The sequence below is a fragment of the Gopherus flavomarginatus genome, chromosome 1, assembly GCF_025201925.1.
Source record: "Gopherus flavomarginatus isolate rGopFla2 chromosome 1, rGopFla2.mat.asm, whole genome shotgun sequence".
Lineage (NCBI taxonomy): Eukaryota > Metazoa > Chordata > Testudines > Testudinidae > Gopherus > Gopherus flavomarginatus.
The window spans coordinates 88,649,513-88,669,989 of record NC_066617.1 but is presented as its reverse complement, the minus strand read 5'-3'; the positions used below and the strand labels follow the sequence as shown (position 1 = coordinate 88,669,989).

The 20,477-nt window shown below is 41.0% G+C and overlaps 2 protein-coding genes across 2 annotated transcripts in view; one reads left to right on the top strand and one right to left on the bottom strand.

Annotated features, from left to right (window-relative positions):
- The window catches only part of CCDC38 (coiled-coil domain containing 38), a 46,996-nt gene extending 29,167 nt beyond the window's left edge, over positions 1 to 17,829 (top strand). The window contains exons 10-15 of the mRNA XM_050935422.1: positions 1,064 to 1,127; positions 1,512 to 1,663; positions 5,370 to 5,505; positions 8,526 to 8,731; positions 14,195 to 14,288; positions 17,057 to 17,829. Of these exons, the coding sequence (XP_050791379.1) occupies positions 1,064 to 1,127; positions 1,512 to 1,663; positions 5,370 to 5,505; positions 8,526 to 8,731; positions 14,195 to 14,288; positions 17,057 to 17,167 (763 nt within the window). The 3' untranslated portion in view covers positions 17,168 to 17,829. The remainder of the gene's footprint in view (positions 1 to 1,063; positions 1,128 to 1,511; positions 1,664 to 5,369; positions 5,506 to 8,525; positions 8,732 to 14,194; positions 14,289 to 17,056) is intronic.
- A 78-nt stretch (positions 17,830 to 17,907) lies between these two features.
- On the bottom strand, positions 17,908 to 20,253 carry SNRPF (small nuclear ribonucleoprotein polypeptide F). The gene is made up of 5 exons (XM_050935941.1): positions 20,184 to 20,253; positions 19,937 to 20,097; positions 19,633 to 19,758; positions 18,874 to 18,938; positions 17,908 to 18,014 (listed from the first exon to the last, which is right to left on the bottom strand). Exons 1-5 carry the CDS (start codon positions 20,251 to 20,253, stop codon positions 17,948 to 17,950), a joined length of 489 nt encoding a protein of 162 aa, XP_050791898.1. The 3' UTR covers positions 17,908 to 17,947.
- Between the last annotated feature and the right edge of the window lie 224 nt (positions 20,254 to 20,477).

Here is a 20,477-nt window from a genome sequence, read left to right as displayed (position 1 = left end):
AACTGATTAGGTGGCCTGTAGTAGACTCCCAGCATGACATCACCTGTGTTTTTTACCCCTTTTAGCCTAACCCAGAGACTCTCCACCCTTCCGTCTCCTATGTCCATCTCCACCTCAGTCCAAGTGTGTACATTTTTAATATATAAGGCAACACCTCCTCCCTTTTTCCCCTGTCTATCCTTCCTGAGCAAACTATACCCATCCACACCAACATTCCAGTCGTGTGTATTATCCCACCAAGTTTCAGTAATGCCAATAATGTCATAGTTGTATTTATTTATTAGCACTTCCAGTTCTTCCTGCTTATTACCCATACTTCTTGCATTTGTATATAGGCATCTAAGATACTGGTTTGATCTTGCCTCCCAGCTTTGCCCTGACCCTCCTTCCTCTCTGCCATTATAGCCCGTGCTCCCTCCTCTTTCCAACCCATCTCCCAGGTCTTGTTCCCCACTTACCTGTGGGCTTTGCTCACCTGTCCCCGTCGAACCTAGTTTAAAGCCCTCCTTACTAGGTTAGCCAGTCTGTGTGCAAATAAGGCCTTTCCCCTCTTCGAAAGGTGAACACCATCTGTTCCTAGCAGTCCTTCCTCAAATAGCATCCCGTGGTCGAGGAAGCCAAAGCCCTCCTGGCGACACCATCTTTGCAGCCAGGCATTCACCTCCACGATGCATCTGTCTCTGCCCGGGCCCCTACCTTCAACAGGAAGAATCGAAGAGAATACCACCTGCGCTCCAAACTCCTTAACCCGTACTCCCAGAGCCCTGTAATCACTCTTGATCTGCTCAGTGTCACACCTCGCAGTATCATTTGTGCCCACATGGATGAGTAGCATGGGGTAGTAGTCAGAAGGCCGGATAATCCTCGACAATGCCTCTGTAACATCTCGGATACGGGCCCCTGGCAGGCAGCATACCTCCTAAGTCTTCAAAGAGTTGAAAACATCTTTTTCAATGATGGGAGTTCCCTTTCCACACATTGAAATCAGAAAGCTTTTATAGGATTGGGATTTTAGGCTTAGAAACCAGGGACTGACTCCTTTTCTCCTTCCTTTTTATATCAGATGGGAAAGCGAAAGTGATTGTGCAATTCATGAAGATTCCTTGAAAGACTTGGACATGGATATGGTAATGAAAAACTATACTTCTTGACTGAACCTGTGTACTCTGGAAAAGTAATGAGATTTATTTATTTTTTACTTTTAATGACTTGATTTTTCTTATGGAAAAACTGCAGAAATTCTGGGCCAGATTGTGTACTTGGTTGCACATGTTCAAGCCATTGGCCAGGTTCTCAGCTCTGGTCCAGTAGCTTTGCATCACTACAACAGCTCAAATCAGCCACAGATCTTTCTTAATCAGCTCCTTAAGATTCCCCCCGTACATGTCATTAACACTTTTCTGTTGTTTTAAATTTTAGAAAGAATTATTTGCAGCAAAACTGAAGTTATCTAAAATACATGTAGCTCCTCTTCCAGTAGATGCTATGTATGTTTCTTTCTTCTATCTTAGGTGCCAGAAATATATTTCACAGATCCAAAACAGTTACTTCAGATCTTCACAGAGTTAGAGGAACAAAATCTTGCATTAATCCAAAATAACCAAGACTTAGATGAAACTATGGATGAACTTGAGCAGATGGCAAAAATTATAAAGGCAAAACTGTAAGTTATTGAACTAGAGAGAGCAAAGTGTAATACAGAAGTTCATTGGTACCTCTTCACCGCTGGATATTTTGATTACCTGACCTATTCCCTGAACAGCAAAGTAGAGACATTTTCAACATAGTCATGCTTTAAGTATGGCTCATATGGTATTCTGGAGGAGCACAGTTTCTGAATAAGGTAGATATATAACAGAAAATAGCAGTTTCACTACAAGCTTGGCATTTTGGGGTTGCAAAGAGGTAGACTGGGGAGACAAATATGCTCCATGTTGTATATGTCCCATTTGTAATTAGTAAGCGCCATATAATCCCTGGTCTAGTGCGATGGAGTGGAGAAGAAGGTTCTGGGATTATTGTTTATGCAGGATATTACCATGACACTCATTTAACCATAAATGCCTTTATGAAATACAAAGGCTGAATGGAGCAACAAAGAGTTCTGTGGCCCCTTAAAGACTAACATGTATTGGACCATAAGCTTTTGTGAGTGAATACCCACTTCATTAGGCTGAATGGTATTTATACAATTGCTCTAAACATGCCTAAAAAGCCTGACAAATAAGCAGTTATTACATCCAAGCTCTAACAGAACACTTACAAGTGTTTGATCAAGATACTTGCAAATGGGCTAAACCCATGGTGCTTAGACACATATTGGTCAGCTACGACATGGTTAGGCAGGGATTATTTTTGTATACCCCCGTTAGCAAACAAGTGATGTCATTGCCATGTCTCAGACTTTAGCTAAGGCCAGATGAAGCAGTTTCTTATGTAGCCAATTATGTAATGCACCTGGTACCAATTAACCCATGTTTTATTTCTATTATTTCAGCCCAAACCTTAAATAAGATAACACAAGTATTTTGAAGTTTCACTACAAGTTTAACACAACTCCTCTTCTTTTTTTGTGATCTTATTTTTTTTGGTCACAGGCTTTGTGCCTTTCGTGCATGCTAATATCCCAACTCAATTTAAAACCATAATTCACTCAAATCTAATGAGGGCCTATATTCCTACAGAAGGGCACAAGGAGGCTCTTTCCTCCTCTTCCTCCTCCTGGCCCATTCAACAGATTGTGAGAATACACCTCAACCTACCGGGGGAGCAGGAGGAGTCAGGGCCATGCCCCCATCCGTTTTGCAATCAGGATCCACCTTGGACAGTGTGTTGACCCCTATATATTATTTTGTATGCACTTTGGGAGGAAAGCTACTTTGTGAGCTGCAGATATTACTTCACAGATGCCTTATGGCCTTCTGTCTAATGGGGCACGTGAGCAATGTTAATATCCTTTCACAAATGCACAGCTTATTTGTATTTTATTTTTTAATTAATGTCAAAGTTTTTAAAATCCGTTTTTTGTTTATTTTCTCTATTTAATTGCCTAATTTCTACAGTGCATAATGCTTATTTGATATAGTATCAATTGATAATGACTGATGACAGTCACTGTAGTGAAGTTTAAATAATGCCAAGATTTGTTCTAGCTGCCTAGAATGCTTTCAAATTGTTAACTTATATGAAAAAAGAATTTCTGTCATTTTCTTTCCCCATACAAGAGGTAAACTGATTTATTGTTTAGACTTTGGAGCTCTGAAGTCTTCCTTTTCTTAGAATAGCCAGTTTCTAAGATATTAGCAGTTGTGGCTGGCCTTACCATGAGATGAACTGAGGCAGCCACCTCAGGTGCTAGACTGTGGGGGCCGCTAGGACCCAGAATATAGAAAATTGTGTCTGCTGCTGGTGTATATGTATTCTCTCTGCTCTAGATGCACAGAGATGGTGGAGTGCTGTGCTGGAGGAAGGAAGGCACAAGATACATAACAGGCAGGCAGGACAAAAGGTGAGAGGGAATAGCAGAAAGCAGCAGGAGTTGCAGGGAGAGAGAGGAGGAGGAGCTTCTTATGTACCCCTCTAGCACTCCCAGGAGCTTGGACTGATTAACTCCAGCTTCTCAGGGAGCTTCCTGTTTCCTGCTGCTTCCCTGAACCCACTTGAGGAGAACAGGCAGTCAACTGAAGTAGTAGGAGCCAGTTAGGCCCTTAAGACGTTGATATCTTCCTTCACTCAGGTTTGTCCCCTTCGACTGAGTGTTGAGAGCCACTATAGCTGGCACAGAACAGCTGTCATGAGTGAAAGAAGAAAATGCCCCTTTGGGGCAGCATTCAGAAAAAGAAAGAAAGCAATGGAAGCTTTTCTATCTAAGCAGGAAGGAGCTTTCCTGAGATACATAGACACAAATGTTCACAGTGAGCCTTCCGGCCCCAGTAAGGATGTGAGTGGTAAGGAGATGCCTGATCTACCAGTTAGTCAGAGTGCAGGTGACCTGGCAGCTATTGCAGTATCCATATCTCCATCTCAAATGGATGTAACCATGTACATTTCCGAAGAAAAATATAGATCAGAGATGAGTGTGTTGGAGGCGCAAGAAACAGCTGCTGCTGAGTTTAGTTCCTTAAATCTAGATGATCCAGGACTGTGGACCCACTTGAGCAGTAGCTGGAGGGACTTCCTTGTACTGCATGGGCCACAGTAAATGAAAAACTTCATGTTCCCCAAAGACAATGAAAATAGAAGTTACCATCCAACACATTACTGGCGTGATATCCCCAATGGTGACAAAGTGAAGAGGCCATGGCTTATGTACTCAAAAACCCAGAATGCTGCATACTGTTTTTGTTGCAAACTCTTCCAGTCTAATGTTCAAGCCACATTGGGTTCTTCAGGATCACAGGACTGGAAAAATCTGGCTAGAAATCTGGCATGCTATGAGAAGGCAGGTGCTAGATTGTGCAATACAGTCAGTTGAAGAACGTTTCATGCAGCTCAAGGAACACAGCAGTATATTTGGGATGTTGTATGATATTCCAAAACTCCTCACTCTACCTGAAGAAGGCCTACACCAGCAACGCAGGGCAGTAGAGACAGTGTTGACACATGATGACATGTGCAATATTGATGCAAGTGATTTAGGTGATAAACAGAAAGCCCTTTCAAGATACATTTCAGTAGGATCAACTCCAAAGGCTGTTCTGGAATATATGTGCACAAATAAGATGACCACTCCCTTTCCAAATGGTTTTGTTGCTCTGCACATATGTCTAACATTTCCTGTAACAGTTGCCAGTGGAGAAAGCAGCTTCTCCAAGTTAAAGTTAATAAAAACTCTTCTACGCTCCACAATGACTCAGGAGAGGCTGGTCGGCCTTGCAACCATCTCAACAGAGCATGAGCTGGCCTAGACTGTGGACCTTCAGCAGGAAGCAGTTCAAATCTTTGCAACCAAGAAAGCACGAAAAGCACCACTTTAATTATTCAAAGAGATAAAAATGCCAGTGTTTACTATGAAGACAAGAAAAGTTACATTTGTTGTTCAGGCGTTTGAAAGTTAAGTGTTCCTTAAAATTTTTGAACAAGGCATTTTAAGTTGTTAGTTCTCTTTTATTGAGGTAGGTATCAGAGCAGTACCATAAGAAGAGTAGAACAGGAAGAAGGCAGAATTGAGACCTTTCAAAGTTTTGGCCCAAGTGAAGGGGGATGGGGGTATCATTTGAGCTCCCCGCCTCAGGTGCCAAAATGTTGTGGGCCGGCCCTGTTAACAGTTATCTGAAAAGAACATTTTAAACTGCTGAGTTGTAGTTACTGCATAACAAAATGAATCCACAGAATATATGACTAAAATCTAGATCTCTTTTTCCCCACAGAGACGAAAAAGTAAGTATTGTTGTAGGACATAAAGAAATTCTTAAAGCTGCCTGCATCAATGAAGAGGAAAAATGCACAGATTTGGCACTAAGAGCTAAAATGTTTTCTTTTGGAGAGTTTAATCCAGAAATCCAGGTAATTCTTTTGCAAAACACGTTTTATATCAAGAGAACAAATTTTGCAATTACATCTTTAAAAAATAACTTATTCTTATCACAGAGGAAAAAAAAGAAGTGCTGGTATGGGGATTTTCTTATGCCTTGAAATAAATAGCAGCATAAAGTATTCCATGTGGTTCCTCCCCTCTCTCCTAATCTGTTCCTGTCTAGATAACAGTATCAGTTGTGCAGTGTCTAATACTTCATTATTATTATTTCTTCATTTACTATCTGCAGCTATTCAAGTTGCTGATATAGAAGTCAGCACATTTTTCTTTCTAGCTACGGTGCAGTAAATCTGACTAGATAACACTGTGGGGGAAAAGGGATAATCTGAGCCTATATTTTTTTCCCTTAGACTACAAACTTCAAGTATTTGAGCACAAAGATAGATAAATGTAACATACATTTTATGCAGTTGTGCAATTACTTCATATAAATATGAGCCATAGTCCCTGGGGCTGGGACTGGGGTCTGAGTCTGCAATAAAAATATCATATAGGTTGTGCTAGAGGAAGATACACAGAGATCAAGAAGATACAGTAACATAAATCTTTGCTTTATTCTCAGTGCAAACCTGAATTGCGATACTTGGCTTCCAAAATCCATTCTGTTCACAGTCTATTTTCAGAAATTGAACATATGTAAATAAATGCATGTTTGGATAATAATAATGCTAATTCACTGCCAAAAAACATTGTTAACACCTAGTTAAAGATGTCTATTGATATATCGTACTCTTCCAGACAGTTTAATTCAACAAGCAAAAGTCAAACTTCTGAAAACCAGTAAAAGAAGTGTTAAATTACAGGCCCATGTAACCTTAACTCTGCCTCCCGGAAGCTGGTAATAGACACTAGGAATTAACTGCCTGCACTCCCACTGCATTCACTGTGTTAGCTGTATTGAATGGTGGAGAGATTATCTGGAGCAGCTTGGAAGAGCTGTGATTGTGATAAACTGCAATCAAGAGGGTATGCTGCTGTGAGGGCGATCCCTTCTACCTGGCCCCCATGTGTGTGATCAAAGAAAAGCGGTGCATCTGTACATTGAGAGATCCAGTATGCCTCATTTCAGCACCGTGTTGTGTAGGTTTTGTCACTAGTGGGACAAAGGGATCTTCATGCCATGGGACTTGTCAATAGTTAGGATGGTTTGATGATGGATAAGTGACAGTACAGTGTTAGAGGGCATCATGTGCATAAGGGTTTCCACACGAGCGAGCCCCTGCTCCAGCCAGCATCTGCTCCTGCCTCAGCCGGCCACCCAGCGACTCTGACAAAGAGCATGAGATACCAGGAAATCTTAACTGTGTGTCCACAAAGTTTTGTCAGTGAATTTCCTAGTTTTCTTTTATTAACAGAAAGAAAGAAAGAAAGAAAGGTTTGTTGTAGGAGTTAATGGGGATTTAGGCAGTTGTAGTTCTTGCTTAGGTTTGCAGGTGATATGCTGTTGCAGTTAGGTAATAACAACAAGAATTAGCCATTACGTAGTATTTTTTAATCAATAGATCTCAAAGTACTTTCCATCATTCTCCCCATTTTACAGCTAGGAAACTGAGGAACAGAGAGGTGAAGTGACTGGCCCAAGGTCACCCAGCTGGTGGATTTTAGCTGTCCCTAACCCCACTGTCTTCTCTCACCTGAGGCCCCTCTATCCCCAAAATCCTCCCCTTTCCCTTAGTGCAGCTCCAGAACCTCTCCCTGCCACTGTTCCCCCTCAGCAAGCATTCTCCTGTTTCATTACATTGCCTCAAAATAACACACACCCCTGACAAAGCTAGGTCTGAAGGCATAGTGCTAAATTCTTTCTTAAATTTCTGCCCAAAGTTAGACTCAAACTGACAGTCAGGTTTAATGGCTGCTGCAGAGCCCATTGAGCTATCCACCTGCAGTGAAAACACACAAGCTAGAAACCTGTAGGTTATTATGTTCATGCATGCTCCAAGTAATCCATTTAGTGCTCACACATTAGGCATGCACCTAACTTGAAATCTTAACTATCTTGACACTACCGTTTTCAATTTTGCTAACAAAGGTTAATGGATGCAATGTACCAGCTGACATAAATGTCCAGTGATTAAGATCATTTTGACCAGGCTCAGAGCCATGGTTTAATCTCTCCAACTGGGGGGAAAAAAAAAAATTGGTAAAGTATGTCAACCTTAAGAAAAGCTGTTGTTTTTTTTGTGGGGGAGGGTGCTGTGTCTCAGGAATCCTTTGGTCCAATGACCCTAAATTTGGATCACTAACCCATGCCCCCATAAGGCACACCATATTTCAAGGAAATCTGAGTAACTGCGGATTTTAGAGGACTTAGACAAGTCCGCCTTTAAACAGAAAACTGGTCTGAACCTTAACTGTAGCAGAGCTAGTATTCTGCTCTGACACTGTCATGGCTTATTTCTTGTGAAAGAAACCCGCTTCTTGGTTCCAAGGCCATGTCTACACCAGAAAAAAAAAAACAGCTGTTTGTAATGAGGTAGATTTCACCTAATAGATAACATGTTATAAAATCCTAGTGTAAATAGGATAAATTGTAGTTTACCTCAGTATAGCTGCTGCAGGTGATCCCAGGGCTGCCCCTTTGGGGCCACAGTTCAGCTGGGGACTTAAACACGTGCCCAGCTGTAAGCATGTGAGAAGTCCTATTGATACACATGTATGCAAGTACATAAGTACTTTGCTGAATTAGCGCTGTAGCTCAGGAAAGGGTGAAGTATTTATCACCAAAACGCTCAGGTGGAATTTCCTTCGATTCCATGGCTGAGTATTTGTCGTTTTTCATAAGGTTAAAATGCTTCCATTTTTGCACCATTCACATAACACAAAAGTCGCCCTCTTATTGATGTGATCACATGTGACTGTCACGTTGATAGTAAATACATGTGTATATTGTCTTCTGCTTTCAAGGCATTTACAGAAATGCTATTATATTCAAATATCACTCGTGCAATATTTTGTAGGCTCTTACAGATTTGTTTTTGTTTAATCTAAGGACAAAATGCTACATTCACTTACTAAAAAGGTTGCAGAAGTGTACAGAGTTAGTGTTGGAGAAGTAGACACATCAAGCATTAATTCCATTCAGATGTTGAGGAGAATAGAGAATCGAATTGAAGAACTGTGTGAAGTGTTGGAGTCAGTTCCAAAAGAAAATATTGAAGCAATTGAGAAAATTAAGATGAAAGACAGAAGGCAAAGGTAAAGTGAATGTTCAATATGTATAAAATGAGCAAGCTCTTTCCTGATTTATATTCTGAACAATCTTTGTACGGGCTAAGAGCATTTAACTAACAATATTGGTCTTAATCTTGCAAAATGTGGAAGTTCTGACAACAAATGTTTCTGTATATTTTGGATGTGCATAAATTAGATGTTTACCTACATAGCATCACATTAGGGGCAGCATAATGTTTTGTACTTAAGCTAGTAAAATAACTTTACATGCCTTCCTAGTGCACCTTGGGTGTTTTCAGCATCAGACATTGAGAGTCTAGTTTTCACTACTCCCACGCAAAAAAGTCAAGTTCTTAACTTGAGGTAAAACTGTAGTGAAAACAGGGCAGTTGGTAGTTTTCACATGCATTAGCTCATATGCTCTAATAGATGCTCCTCCAGTACAAATGCAGATGGTATGCAGGATCTAGAGATTCACCTTTTTTTTTTTTTTTTTTAGAGGTGAGGCATATACCAGCGGATCTTCAGCTATGTGTGAAGGCAGATGACAGCACCTTCAGACATAAATAAAGCCAACATTCTGAGAAGCACAGCATGGGCAGTGGCAGATTAGCCACAGAGCCTGAGCCCAGGGGCCCCAGCCAACTAGGGCCTCCCCTGCTTCTGCTGCCTGCCGAATGGGTCAGGGGAAGCCCCCCTGACCTTCCCCCCAGCAGAAGCTACAGGACGGCAGGTGAAGCCCCCATGCCGAACCCACTCTCTGGCAGAAGCGCCAGGCAGGCGGAGCAGGAGAAGCCCCCAGTGCCCCAACCCTGGTCCCCTGCAGAAGTGCAGAGGGTGGCAGGGAAGCCCCAGCACCTGGACCCCTGCTGCGGCCCTGGGACTGGAGGAGCTCTCACTCCCTGCTACGGCCCTGGGGCCATGGCGTGGGGACAGAGCCTCTCCAGTCTTGGGGTGGAGTGGGGGAGGGCAGAAAGGAGCAAACAGGTTGTGGGATGGGCGGAATGGGAGAGGCCCTGGGTGAAACAGAGGCTGGGTCCTGGGGAGGAGTCAGAAAGGGGTGGGGCTGTGGGTGGGTTCGCAGGCAGAAGAGGCAGGACTACAGACAGAAGGGTGGGGAGGGGCCTCCCACTTGCTCTGGCCCAGGGCCCCTGGAAACCATAATCCGCCTCTGATCATGGGATATGAAGGACTTGTATGGTGTCTAATGTCAGCCAGTGGATGTCTAACCTATTGGGATTAGCAAACTGAGATGTTTTTACTTTTATTAAATGGACAAAAACGTATGACCTGATGGGCTATCTAGTCCTAGAACACTAGAGAAACAACCAGGGAAGTCACTAATGGCTTGATCCTGCTCCATTGAAGTCAGTCGGAGTAGGGAGCAGACCCTAACCCATGTGTTATAGTGATAATGTGACAGAGGAACACCATCACGTTATAGTCGTTAACAATGCACTATAGTTCAACTTTTTGCCCTATTGTACATGAGAGTGTCTGGTTGGTCCTCAGTAGCCTAGTATTCATTATCTGGAGGTACTATATTTGTACAGCTATGCACCAATGGAAACAAATGGATTGGGAAATTTTTTCTTCCTGTTTTTCCTGTTACTTGTTTTTTAAATGAATTATGTTAGGGGGACAGAGTGTGATATGCTAATAGTGCCAGTGAGATAGTATCGAGTTGGAGTTCTCAGGGGAGCAAACATCTTGCCAAATGCTTCTTCTTTGGATGTCACTACAGTATATTTCAAAGCTGGGTTTACCACAGGTCAGAAAAACAGTTCATTTAATGTGATATCACACACATTTTTTAAAAAACGTAAAACAAACTGTTTAATACACATAGCCCCTCAGAAATATTTATTTTAATACAACACTGATCTCATAAAAGGCCCCAATTATATTTTTATGTTCTAAGCATTTCTGGAATTATTTTTTCTACTTTTGGTGCAGTAATAGGTCTACTCTTCTTTTGTTATATAATAAAAATGCTTTTGTTTTTTGTTAGGGAAGTGAAATCATGAGTTAAATCTTTATACTGTGGTATACTGGAATATCATAGTTGACATTTTTATATGAATATTACAATAAAAATACAAATAGCTAAAAGGTTTTTATTTTCTGTCAATACACCAGATGTATCTGTTGAAACAAGGTCACATTAAAATGTTTTCGGACTGTGAGTTGCTTTTAGATGATCTACAAAAACAACAAAGCGGAGATACGACTACTCCCCAGCTGCATGGCACCGGATGTCTATTCTGGAACACCAGTAGCCCATTTAAAATTAGGGAGTGTCAACCATGTTCAAAACATCACACATAAAAACACAATTTGGCTTATCCAAATAACAGCACATTTTCCTTTGCAGCTGGAAGTGTCCTTCAAGTCCCAATGCTCCCACTTGTTCTAAACTGCCATAGAGTCCCTGGTGCACTAAATTTTCTATTACCGGAAGATGAATGCTGTTTCTACCTTTAGCATGCATCAGACCTCTCAGCCCAGGAAGGGATTCGGAGGAGATATGCTCCTTGCCATGAATCAGCAGGAGAACTGCCTTTGAAAGGCAGAGATTATTTTCCTGATGAGAGGGGCTGAGCATGTTACCTTTGCTGTACTACTTTCACAGAAGCAATGGACTAAGGCCCTGCTGATTCTGCCCACACACACACACACACACACACACACACACACACACACACACACACACACAGTCTCATTTTGTTGAGAAACTAGCCACATAGATTCTAAGCCTGGAAGGGACCATTGTGATCATCTAGTCTGATCTCCTGTAACACAGGCCATGGAACTTCCCCAAAATAATTCCTAGAGCAGATCTTTTAGAAAAACATCCAATCTTGATTTTAAAATTGTCAGTGAGAGACTCCACCATGACCCTTGGTAAGTTGTTCCAATGGGAAATTAATCTCATTGTTAAAAATGTACATCTTATTTCCAGTCTGCATTTGTCTAGCTTCAACTTTCTGCCATTGGCTCATGTTCTACTTTTCTCTGCTAGACTGAAGAGCCCATTATTAACTATTTGTTTTCCATTCAGGTACATATATATTGTAATCAAATCACCCCTTAACCGTCTCTTTGTTAAGCTAAATAGATTGAGCTCCTTGAGTCTATTGCTGTAAGACATGTTTTCTAATCCTTTAAGCATTCTCAGGGCTCTTCTCTGAACCTTTTCCAATTTTTCAACATCCTTCTTGAAATGTGGACACCAGCACAAGACATAGTATTTGTGTAGCGATCACAGCAGTGCTAATTGCATTGACTCGGGGTGTGGGAGCATAGATAATATGACAATTAATAAAGCTACTGCTATTGTGTGACACCACAAGATGCCATAAGGCAGTAACTATCTGGGGAAAGAAACTGGCATCTGTTTTAGCTCAATTCCAAAGTTAAATAGATGTCAAGGCAGTTTCAGTGTGCTTTGTTCTTGTGTTAAATTACCCAGCAAAAACAGAGATAAAAGACCTGGGCAGATGTATTAGGTTCCTGCCTTGACAATCATGTCTAGTCACCAAAAAATTATTACAAATGTAAGGAGTTTTGAATGGAAGTTCAGAACAAACATATCTGATGTAATGCAGGTAATTTAACTCCACTACCAGCCTGTTACTGTGGTAATTTTTTCAAATGGTTTCAATTCTTTCAAAAGTTGGTTTGCTCTTTTGAGGAGAGATTTTGCATGATCATTTCTGGTAATTTAAGAACTTCTTCAGAGGACATGCATAGGGGTTTGCAGGATCAGAGCTTAAATGCGGAGCTAGAGCTTTGATTCTCTACATGGCAGCCTGTTGTGAAGTGAGTAAACTAGTTCATGGGTTTGTTTGTTTTAGCAATAATTAAGGCTTCCTATGCATTGTTGCAAAGTCACCATTTTGTTTTTAAGTGAAACTTTTGCATTAACAATATGATGTGATGTCTAATATAGTGAAAAGTTGTACTGTACTGCCCCCTTATGGGATTTATCAGCATATGAGATACTTAAATAGTATACAAAATTTTTTGTGCATTAGCTACATTAGTGACCAGAATTTTGTAAAGCCTCTTTGTTTTCTCCTAGTATCATACATTTGGTAAGTTACAGTTTGCAGTCTACTGTACACCCACCCCAGAAAAGAATAAACAAAGCACACAGCATCAAAAGAGCATGCCTGGGAAAAAAAGGAGAGTAATGTAGCTGGAAGGCCATTCTTTATTCTGAGTCATTACTAAACTAGTACCCCAGCATGATGTGAAGGGACATATTGTACTTTTGGATGGATGTGCCATCTTTCAGAGAAGACATAAAACCCCACACCTGAACACGTGGTAAAGATTTTGTAGCCCCTTTTGAAAGAGATGAAAGAAAGTTAGCTAGTTCTGAACAAAGCCAAATTTGGGTAACTGTATTGTATCTGCCTCCTGCCTTCCCATTCCCTTCTGACATACCTTGCAGTTTCAAGAGGATATGTTAGTATTTGCTTTCTGTTCTAACCTAAATAATGTCACTGTGCACTGTGAAACTGCTACCATGTTCCATCCTGGAAGTGGATAAAATGATTTCAGGAATAGTTCCTAAAGTATTTGGAACCTATTAGTTATACACATGTATAGTCATTTCTGGGGTAGAATATGGTAGCTATCTAACAGTGCACTACTTAAGTTCCTTTTGAAATGTCAGTGTGATTACCTATGCTCGGATTTGGATAGGTCAGTGTTTGGCTAACTTTTTGTTTTGCAAAGAAGTCCCATGAGAATTTTAAGGTCCTCACCGATTGTTGTCATGCATTATGTCTCCAAATGCAGCAATTCCAGCAGCACAATACCCCTTCTCACCAGTCTGTGGGGTTAGTTCAATTTAGATGGAGAGAGAGGACTGTCTCATCTTGTCAAAACACTTTCTCTGTCATGCAATTGTTGTTTAGAAGTGTCCCAGCTGAGTGCTGATTAGGACCAACATCACATAGCTTGTGAGAGCTGATGTAATCACAGCACAAGACGGCATGATTTAAAAAAAAGAAGTCTTAAAGAAGAAAAAAGAAAATTAAAGGCAATGACTGCCTTGTGTGGAAATAACATCATGGTGCCTTTTTCTTCTCCGCTGCTCTGCAAGTTAGCCATGATGCCCTTTTATAAGAAACAAGCTTTGCTTCCATCAAATTCCTGGACAGATCATCCCATGTGATATCTGAAACAGTAACATTACTCTAGTAAAAAACTAAGAAACTATATAGGATCCCAGATTATTTAAAAAACATTCTAATCTGCAAACCTGCCCCACTTCATTCTTAGTCATTTTGCTGGTAGTTCAAGAAAACACCTTCCTTGAACCAAGATAATTAACTACTGTTTCAAAGCTACTGTTTGTTGCCTCCAAAATTAAATTTAAAGAAGCAAAAAGAGTTTGTGTTAAAAGTTTCAGACCTTTTTGTTCCTATTAATACCTTATGAATCACTAGCAAATTTCATTTTTCCCTATTGCAGGTTACGTGAAGAAAAAAAGAAACAAGAAACGAAACTTCAGGAAGAACGACTGCAGTGTTCTCTGAAAAGAGCAATTGCAGCACCAAAGAAGAAGGTTTGCATTTAGTTTATTTTTTCTGAAAAGTCTGAGACCATGTGTATTTTTCTTAATAAAAATCATCTCCCTTTATAGCACTTTTAAAGTTAAATATTAGGATTATCTTTACTTTTCCTATGCAGGAGAGAAATTTGCATGTAGTTATGAATAAAACAAAAAACACCACTGATCATTAGCCTATTCTGTAAATAAATTTACAGAATTTGCAGTAGATCACTAAAAATAGTTAATCCACTGTCATTTTTTATTTGACATCAGACAGGCCTTTTTGAGTAAGAGCTAACTAGTAGTTGGTGAAAACTCAATTATAAAGCACTAAAATATGCAAGTAGCCAATTAGTGGATTAACTGAAAATATCTAGCCCTTATTTTGAATAGTGACTAAATGAATATTTCAGTAAAATAGTACTTGAAGGTGGCTGAGGGAAATTTAAGGTATGATCCAGTTCAAGGTCCTTTTATTTAATTAAGAGGTCACATCATTAGCAGTTAGAAATCAGCAGAGAATTCACATTTCAAGAGGGTGATACTTGAACTGTTTCCATGGCCTCAACTGCAATATATAAAATGTACGATACTATCTGGTTAATATTTTCTGGATGCTAGTACTACTCTACATTCTGCTAGCATCATTACTCAAACTGAGTAGGCCTGTAAATGTAGAATGAGTTGTGCAGCTGTTCAATTACAGCCAAAAAACAGTGTAAAATCAGAAAACTGACAGAACATTATCACCCCAACCTTATTTCTTCCATCTGACTGTATATATTAATTTTAATTATATAATGAAGCAAATGCAGTAACACTAATTACACATCTAAGATTATATAAGCATAACTAATTTTCACTTTGTTATACAGCAGCGGGTAGGCAACCTGCAGCACGCGTGCTGAAGGCGGCACGTGAGCTGATTTTCAGTGGCACTCACACTGCCCAGGTCCTGGCCACCGGCCGGGGCGGTGGGGGGGGGGGGTTCTGCATTTTAATTTAATTTTAAATGAAGCTTCTTAAACATTTTAAAAACCTTATTTTACTTACATACAATAGTTTAGTTATATATTATAGACTTATAGAAAGAGACCTGCTAAAAACGTTAAAATGTATTACTGGCACGCGAAACCTTAAATTAGAGCGAATAAATGAAGACTCGGCACACCACTTCTGAAAGGTGGCCAACCCGTTATACAGTGTCACGTTGTCAGGGTTGTGTGAGAATTGAATGTGACCCTCTATTAATATGTAAAAACCTGAGCAGTTTCCAGATTGTCTGATTTTATCTCAACCTCAGAGGGACACAATTTGAAGTATAGGCTTGTTTTTTAAATTAGGCAGGTGTAATAGCTGTGGGTGCTCTACTTATGCTGGGGTATTGCAGGCACGTTTTTCTATTTTGAAAAATGAATTTCACAGGGGCAAGCTAAGGTACTGCAAATGCTTGTGTACATGGGTAACACCCACAGGTAAAATGATGCGTATATGTATTTGTAATCTCCAGCCTTAATTGATTATGACAGAAGCAGTGCAAGTTATTAGAGTAAACTGAAGAACAGGTAATTTCTAATGTTTCAGTGAGTTGTATTAGGTGCCATATAACAAAAATAGGTAAAACTTTCATACATATGATTGTAAAAGACTAAAACCACCCAGCTTTAACTGAGTGTAGATTAATACAAGTTTTGAAAACTGACGGTGGTAGATTCCAATTTCTCTCTGTTCTCTACCTCTAATCTCGGTAACAGTAGTATTGTCAGGCCTGCTGACAAACTAGAATTGGAGGTGCTTCTTCCAGAGTGGAGAAGGGAGCCTTTCCATAGCCTCAGGCTGGAACCCATGCTAGGAAATGAGTCATTAATGCATGCGTAAGTGGTAGAATAAAAGGCAGCATACTGCCATATCAAAGAGAAGGCAGTAAGTGCCACATACAGATCTTCCCATGGCAGTAATGAGCCATCCCAGCATTGAGCCACCCAAGATTCTCATTCCTGTGCAAGTAGCTGGTGCTTATAGCTTATGATGTTCTCCAGTTTCCTACAGTCTATGCATTCACAGACCCTTCTCTCCTCTACTAATTCTTCTTCATACTCCACTAATACCCCCACCTGTTTAGTTCTGGTTTGTACTTTGCCATTCTGAACTAAAATCCATAGGGGTTTACACTGTTAGATGTAATGTGCCATCAGAGCCTCAGAAGGGTCATGGTCTTCAGCCGGTGATAACAGCAAAGCAGCTGTGAACTTCAGGCCAGATGCACAGGCAAGGGTTGAGGACATTCGTTTTTTTTTTTTTTTAAATAATCAACTAATAGTTTTATTCTTTTTAAATCTTAAAGTCTAGTTATATTCTTAAGGAAGAATCTGCATGTTATAAACCAGACTAAGGCTATGCTGTGCCAGACCTACGCATAGCAGGAGACCTTGGGAGAGATCCTCATCTCCTGTAAATTGTCATAGCTCCATTGACTTCAATGGAATTATGCAAACGTACAACTGCTGAGGATTATCTCCATTGTGTCACCATCCAGCCACTGAGGCCATATTTTCTCTATAGGTAATACAGCAGCCATACTTCAGGAGGCTTTGACTACTTCAGGGCAAAATGACTCTTGAAATCATTGGGGCATAATGCAATTCCACACCCAGCAGGGAGCTGTGGAAGTATTTCACAATGCAATCCTATATAGTCTATTAATAGAATTTATGATAAAAATATGAGTCTCCATAGATGTATATGTTTATGTTCAACATTTTCCTTTTCCAACATTTCAGATGGGAAGAAAGCTGGTATTTCGCTCACAGCCTCCAGAGATTAGAAAGAAGGAGGTGTGCCTGAAAGAGATCAACACAAAAATGCAAGATGATATGTTATTTTTCACTTGAGTTTAAAAGTAGTTGCACCTCCTTAAAGGGGGTGTTGCAGGTATATCTTCCTACTTAGTTCATCTAGAGCAAGAGATTAATATTCTGTGCTATAGTTTAACAGAATTTACCAACAAAGAGGAGTTTATCACTAACATGCAGGGATCCATAGTGTAAGTAGTAAACCTACTTTGTACATCAGATGTGAAAAAAAAAACCCAGAATGTCTTCATTGCTTGTTCAGTAACACCTATTACCACTATCAGCAGAGAAAAATGCCATTCCCATAACTGCTTCAGTACACTCCAGTGTAGTCAGCTTAGAAAGACAGCTGTTTGCAACAGTAAAAAAAAGCCTCATTGACTTTTGAGCTGTTCTATAATATGACTGCAGTGCAATGAAAGAGATAGGACACCCTTTGCTACATAAAGTGATTTGCCACAATCCTGTTGATATGCACAACTTTAAAGATAAAATTTACCATGAGAAGCCACTTAGATGCAAGAGTTCACCTTTAAGAATAAAGTAGTACACATATTAGTATTTTAAAATGTCATTTCATCCTATCAACTATGTAATCTTATTTCAGTTTCAGACTGAAAGATTTCCTCTCTAGCATTAATCTTGCAACAATCTTTAAAAAGTTTGACTTTAAATTAGATGAGTTTTTATAGTTCAAAGTTTCCCTCCATACGAGAACAAAACAAGTTATGAATTTTATAGAAATTTGTACAGTAAAACTTCGGACTCCTTAACAAAAGTTGTGAAAAACTGATCTTTATTTTCCAGAAATATACAAACTTATTCTCTCATTTCCCCATCTTCTTCTTCTTCTTCTACTCCTCTGATGTACAGGACATTGTTACACCTGTAAATAGAACCAGAAGTTCTCTTAATTTTAAAGATGTTTTTGTTGACTTTCCCCAGATGAACACTAGCTTTTAACTAAATTACATGTTTTTCAAATTGAACTTGGACCAGCTATTTAAAAAAACCCTCCAATCATCAAGTTTATCAGGCTAACCAATTAATATATGTTGATGGTGATCCCACAGTCCAAGGGACTTTCAGATAGTTCATTTTGTAACGGTCCATAACAGAGAAAATAAGTTACTAAATGAATGACAGATTCATTGTACACTAGACTAATTTATTTTTAGGCCTATATCCTATAAAGTTATGCCTCTGCTTAACTTCAAGCACACGACTGTTTGCAGAAGCCAGACCTTAATATATATGTAATAGTTTATTAGTACTCTGTTGAAACTCTCCCCTCCCCCCACACTTATTGAGGTCTCTACTACCTGTTGATACCTCTCCCTATTTACAGACCCCTTCATTTCTGTGAAACTGTTCAGTGCCTATTTAACTTCCTCATTAGGTGTGAGATTTTCCTCAGCTATTGACAAGAGATTCATATAAATATCCAATAGGAACCCAGAGAACAAATGAAAGACATCATTACAAAAGGAGAAATTATGAAACATTTGTATATTTTAGTGTTGCTTTCCCCCTCTGCCCCGGTAATATAGTTTTTAGTGATATCCTTTAACAAAGTGTTGTCTGGCACTGTTTAGCAAAGAAATGGATACTACAATTAATGTCTTTAACATTGCAAGTTTTCAGATTGTTTTAGGCTGAGTATTAGGAGTTGAACGGTTATGTCCATCTACAAATGTAATATGTCTACTATATAAACTTAGGAAATACTCTAATTTGATAGTTACCTTATCAAAACTTCACCAAGGTGTCCTGACAATGCACCATCGATGTATTCTTCTGTGTTTGCAAGCTTTTAGAAAAGGAAGAAAATATTAGACTGTTTGAAGAAAATCCTCAGCCAGCAATCAGTAAACTATTGTAAGGCTAAAATCAGTCTACAAGGGTTAATGGGCCCTTTTGGAGACTGGGTCTGTTCAATAGTAACTCACACCTCATTAGAGCACTTTATTATGCATGCAGCTTATTATGTTTCACTTTTCATTTAAGAATTTGACCACAAGTGTGTAATATATAGCCAAGTATTGTCTATTGCTTTAGAACTATTGCTTTTAAACTTCCTGTAAGTGTACTTTTGAGGAAATTAAAAACAAACATATGTTTGCCATCAGGCTTCAAAGCAATAATTACTACTACTAATCAGTTCTTATATAGCCTTTTTAATCAGTTCTCAATCCAGTCTTACCTTCACCTTGGACAAGGCTGCTGCTCCCTACCTACCTGTCAGATGGCTTATTTGATACCAGGCAAGTCACTCCCCGGATGAGCCTCACTGAATAACCCTGACCCACCCACAGCCTGTGGGACCCCCATCCCCTCTGAACCACCATGACACACAGACACCCCACCACCACCTCTGGGCCCCCTCTGACCCGACACACACCCAGCTTTGACCCTCCCCCCACCCGCTCTGGACCCCTCCACATCCCTCCTGAGCAGCCCCCACCCGCAGCCCTCGGGGCGGCCGCGTCCCGGCTCCCACTGACCTGCATGTTCATGTAGCCGTCGACAGACACCAGGTAGCCCTTGTACTCCATCCCCCACTTCAGCTTCACCATCACCGGCTTCCCCGTCAGCCCGTTCAGGAAGGGCTTGGGGTTCAGGGGCAAGCTCTGCGGGGCGCAAGTCACCGCAACGGCGGGGTCAGGGCGAGGGGCCCGGCTCCCGAACAGCCCCCAGCCCGGCACCGCCTCGCCCCCTCCCTCCGGCCATTCCCCCCTCACCTCACCCGCCCCAGGGCGCCCCCGCTGACACCCCCAGCCCTCCCCCTCGCGGCAGCGCCGCCCTCACCATGGTAACGCGGCCTGGCACAAGGCAGCGGTGAAAACAAAAATTACTCGCAGGGCCGCACGTGCGCCCGCCGAAGTCTAAGAGGAAAGCAGGAAGTGACGTCTGCGCCTCCACTTCCGGGAGGGACCCTGACCTGTCGCCTTTTCCCCGCCCACGAAAGCCTCAGTCCCATTGGGCGCGAGGGCTAGCGCGCGAACGGAAAAGTCGGGTGCTGAGTGGCGGGACTGGGGCTGGTGACGCGACCTACCTGGAGACGGAAGGGTCGAAGGCCACGCCCCGTCCCCTGCGTTAGGGCGACCTGTAGCAGCGGGTTCCATACCGTAATCCTGTGTGTATGTGGAGGCTAAAATTTGAATCTGCGCTTTCTTAGCGATTTTATGATGGTGGCGGGGAGAGGGAGACAAACTGTCCCCAAGGCCCAGGGAGGAACCAAAGCACGTGGAGCCCCTTGCAGGGTCAGGGCCTTTCCCTGCAAACTGCTTAGCGTGGCCTGACCCAGTGCGCAGAACTGCACCGTGCTATGCTGTGAAGCTGATTATTT

Bases quoted from the DNA above. Each gene is read 5' to 3' on its own strand.
- SNRPF (XM_050935941.1), bottom strand. From the start codon at position 20,253: ATGGAACCCGCTGCTACAGGTCGCCCTAACGCAGGGGACGGGGCGTGG. The intron at 20,098-20,183 runs GTAGGTCGCGTC...AATGGGACTGAG, and splicing joins TTCGACCCTTCCGTCTCCAG to GCTTTCGTGGGCGGGGAAAA. The intron at 18,015-18,873 runs GTAACTATCAAA...TTCTATTTACAG, and splicing joins CTTGGTGAAGTTTTGATAAG to GTGTAACAATGTCCTGTACA.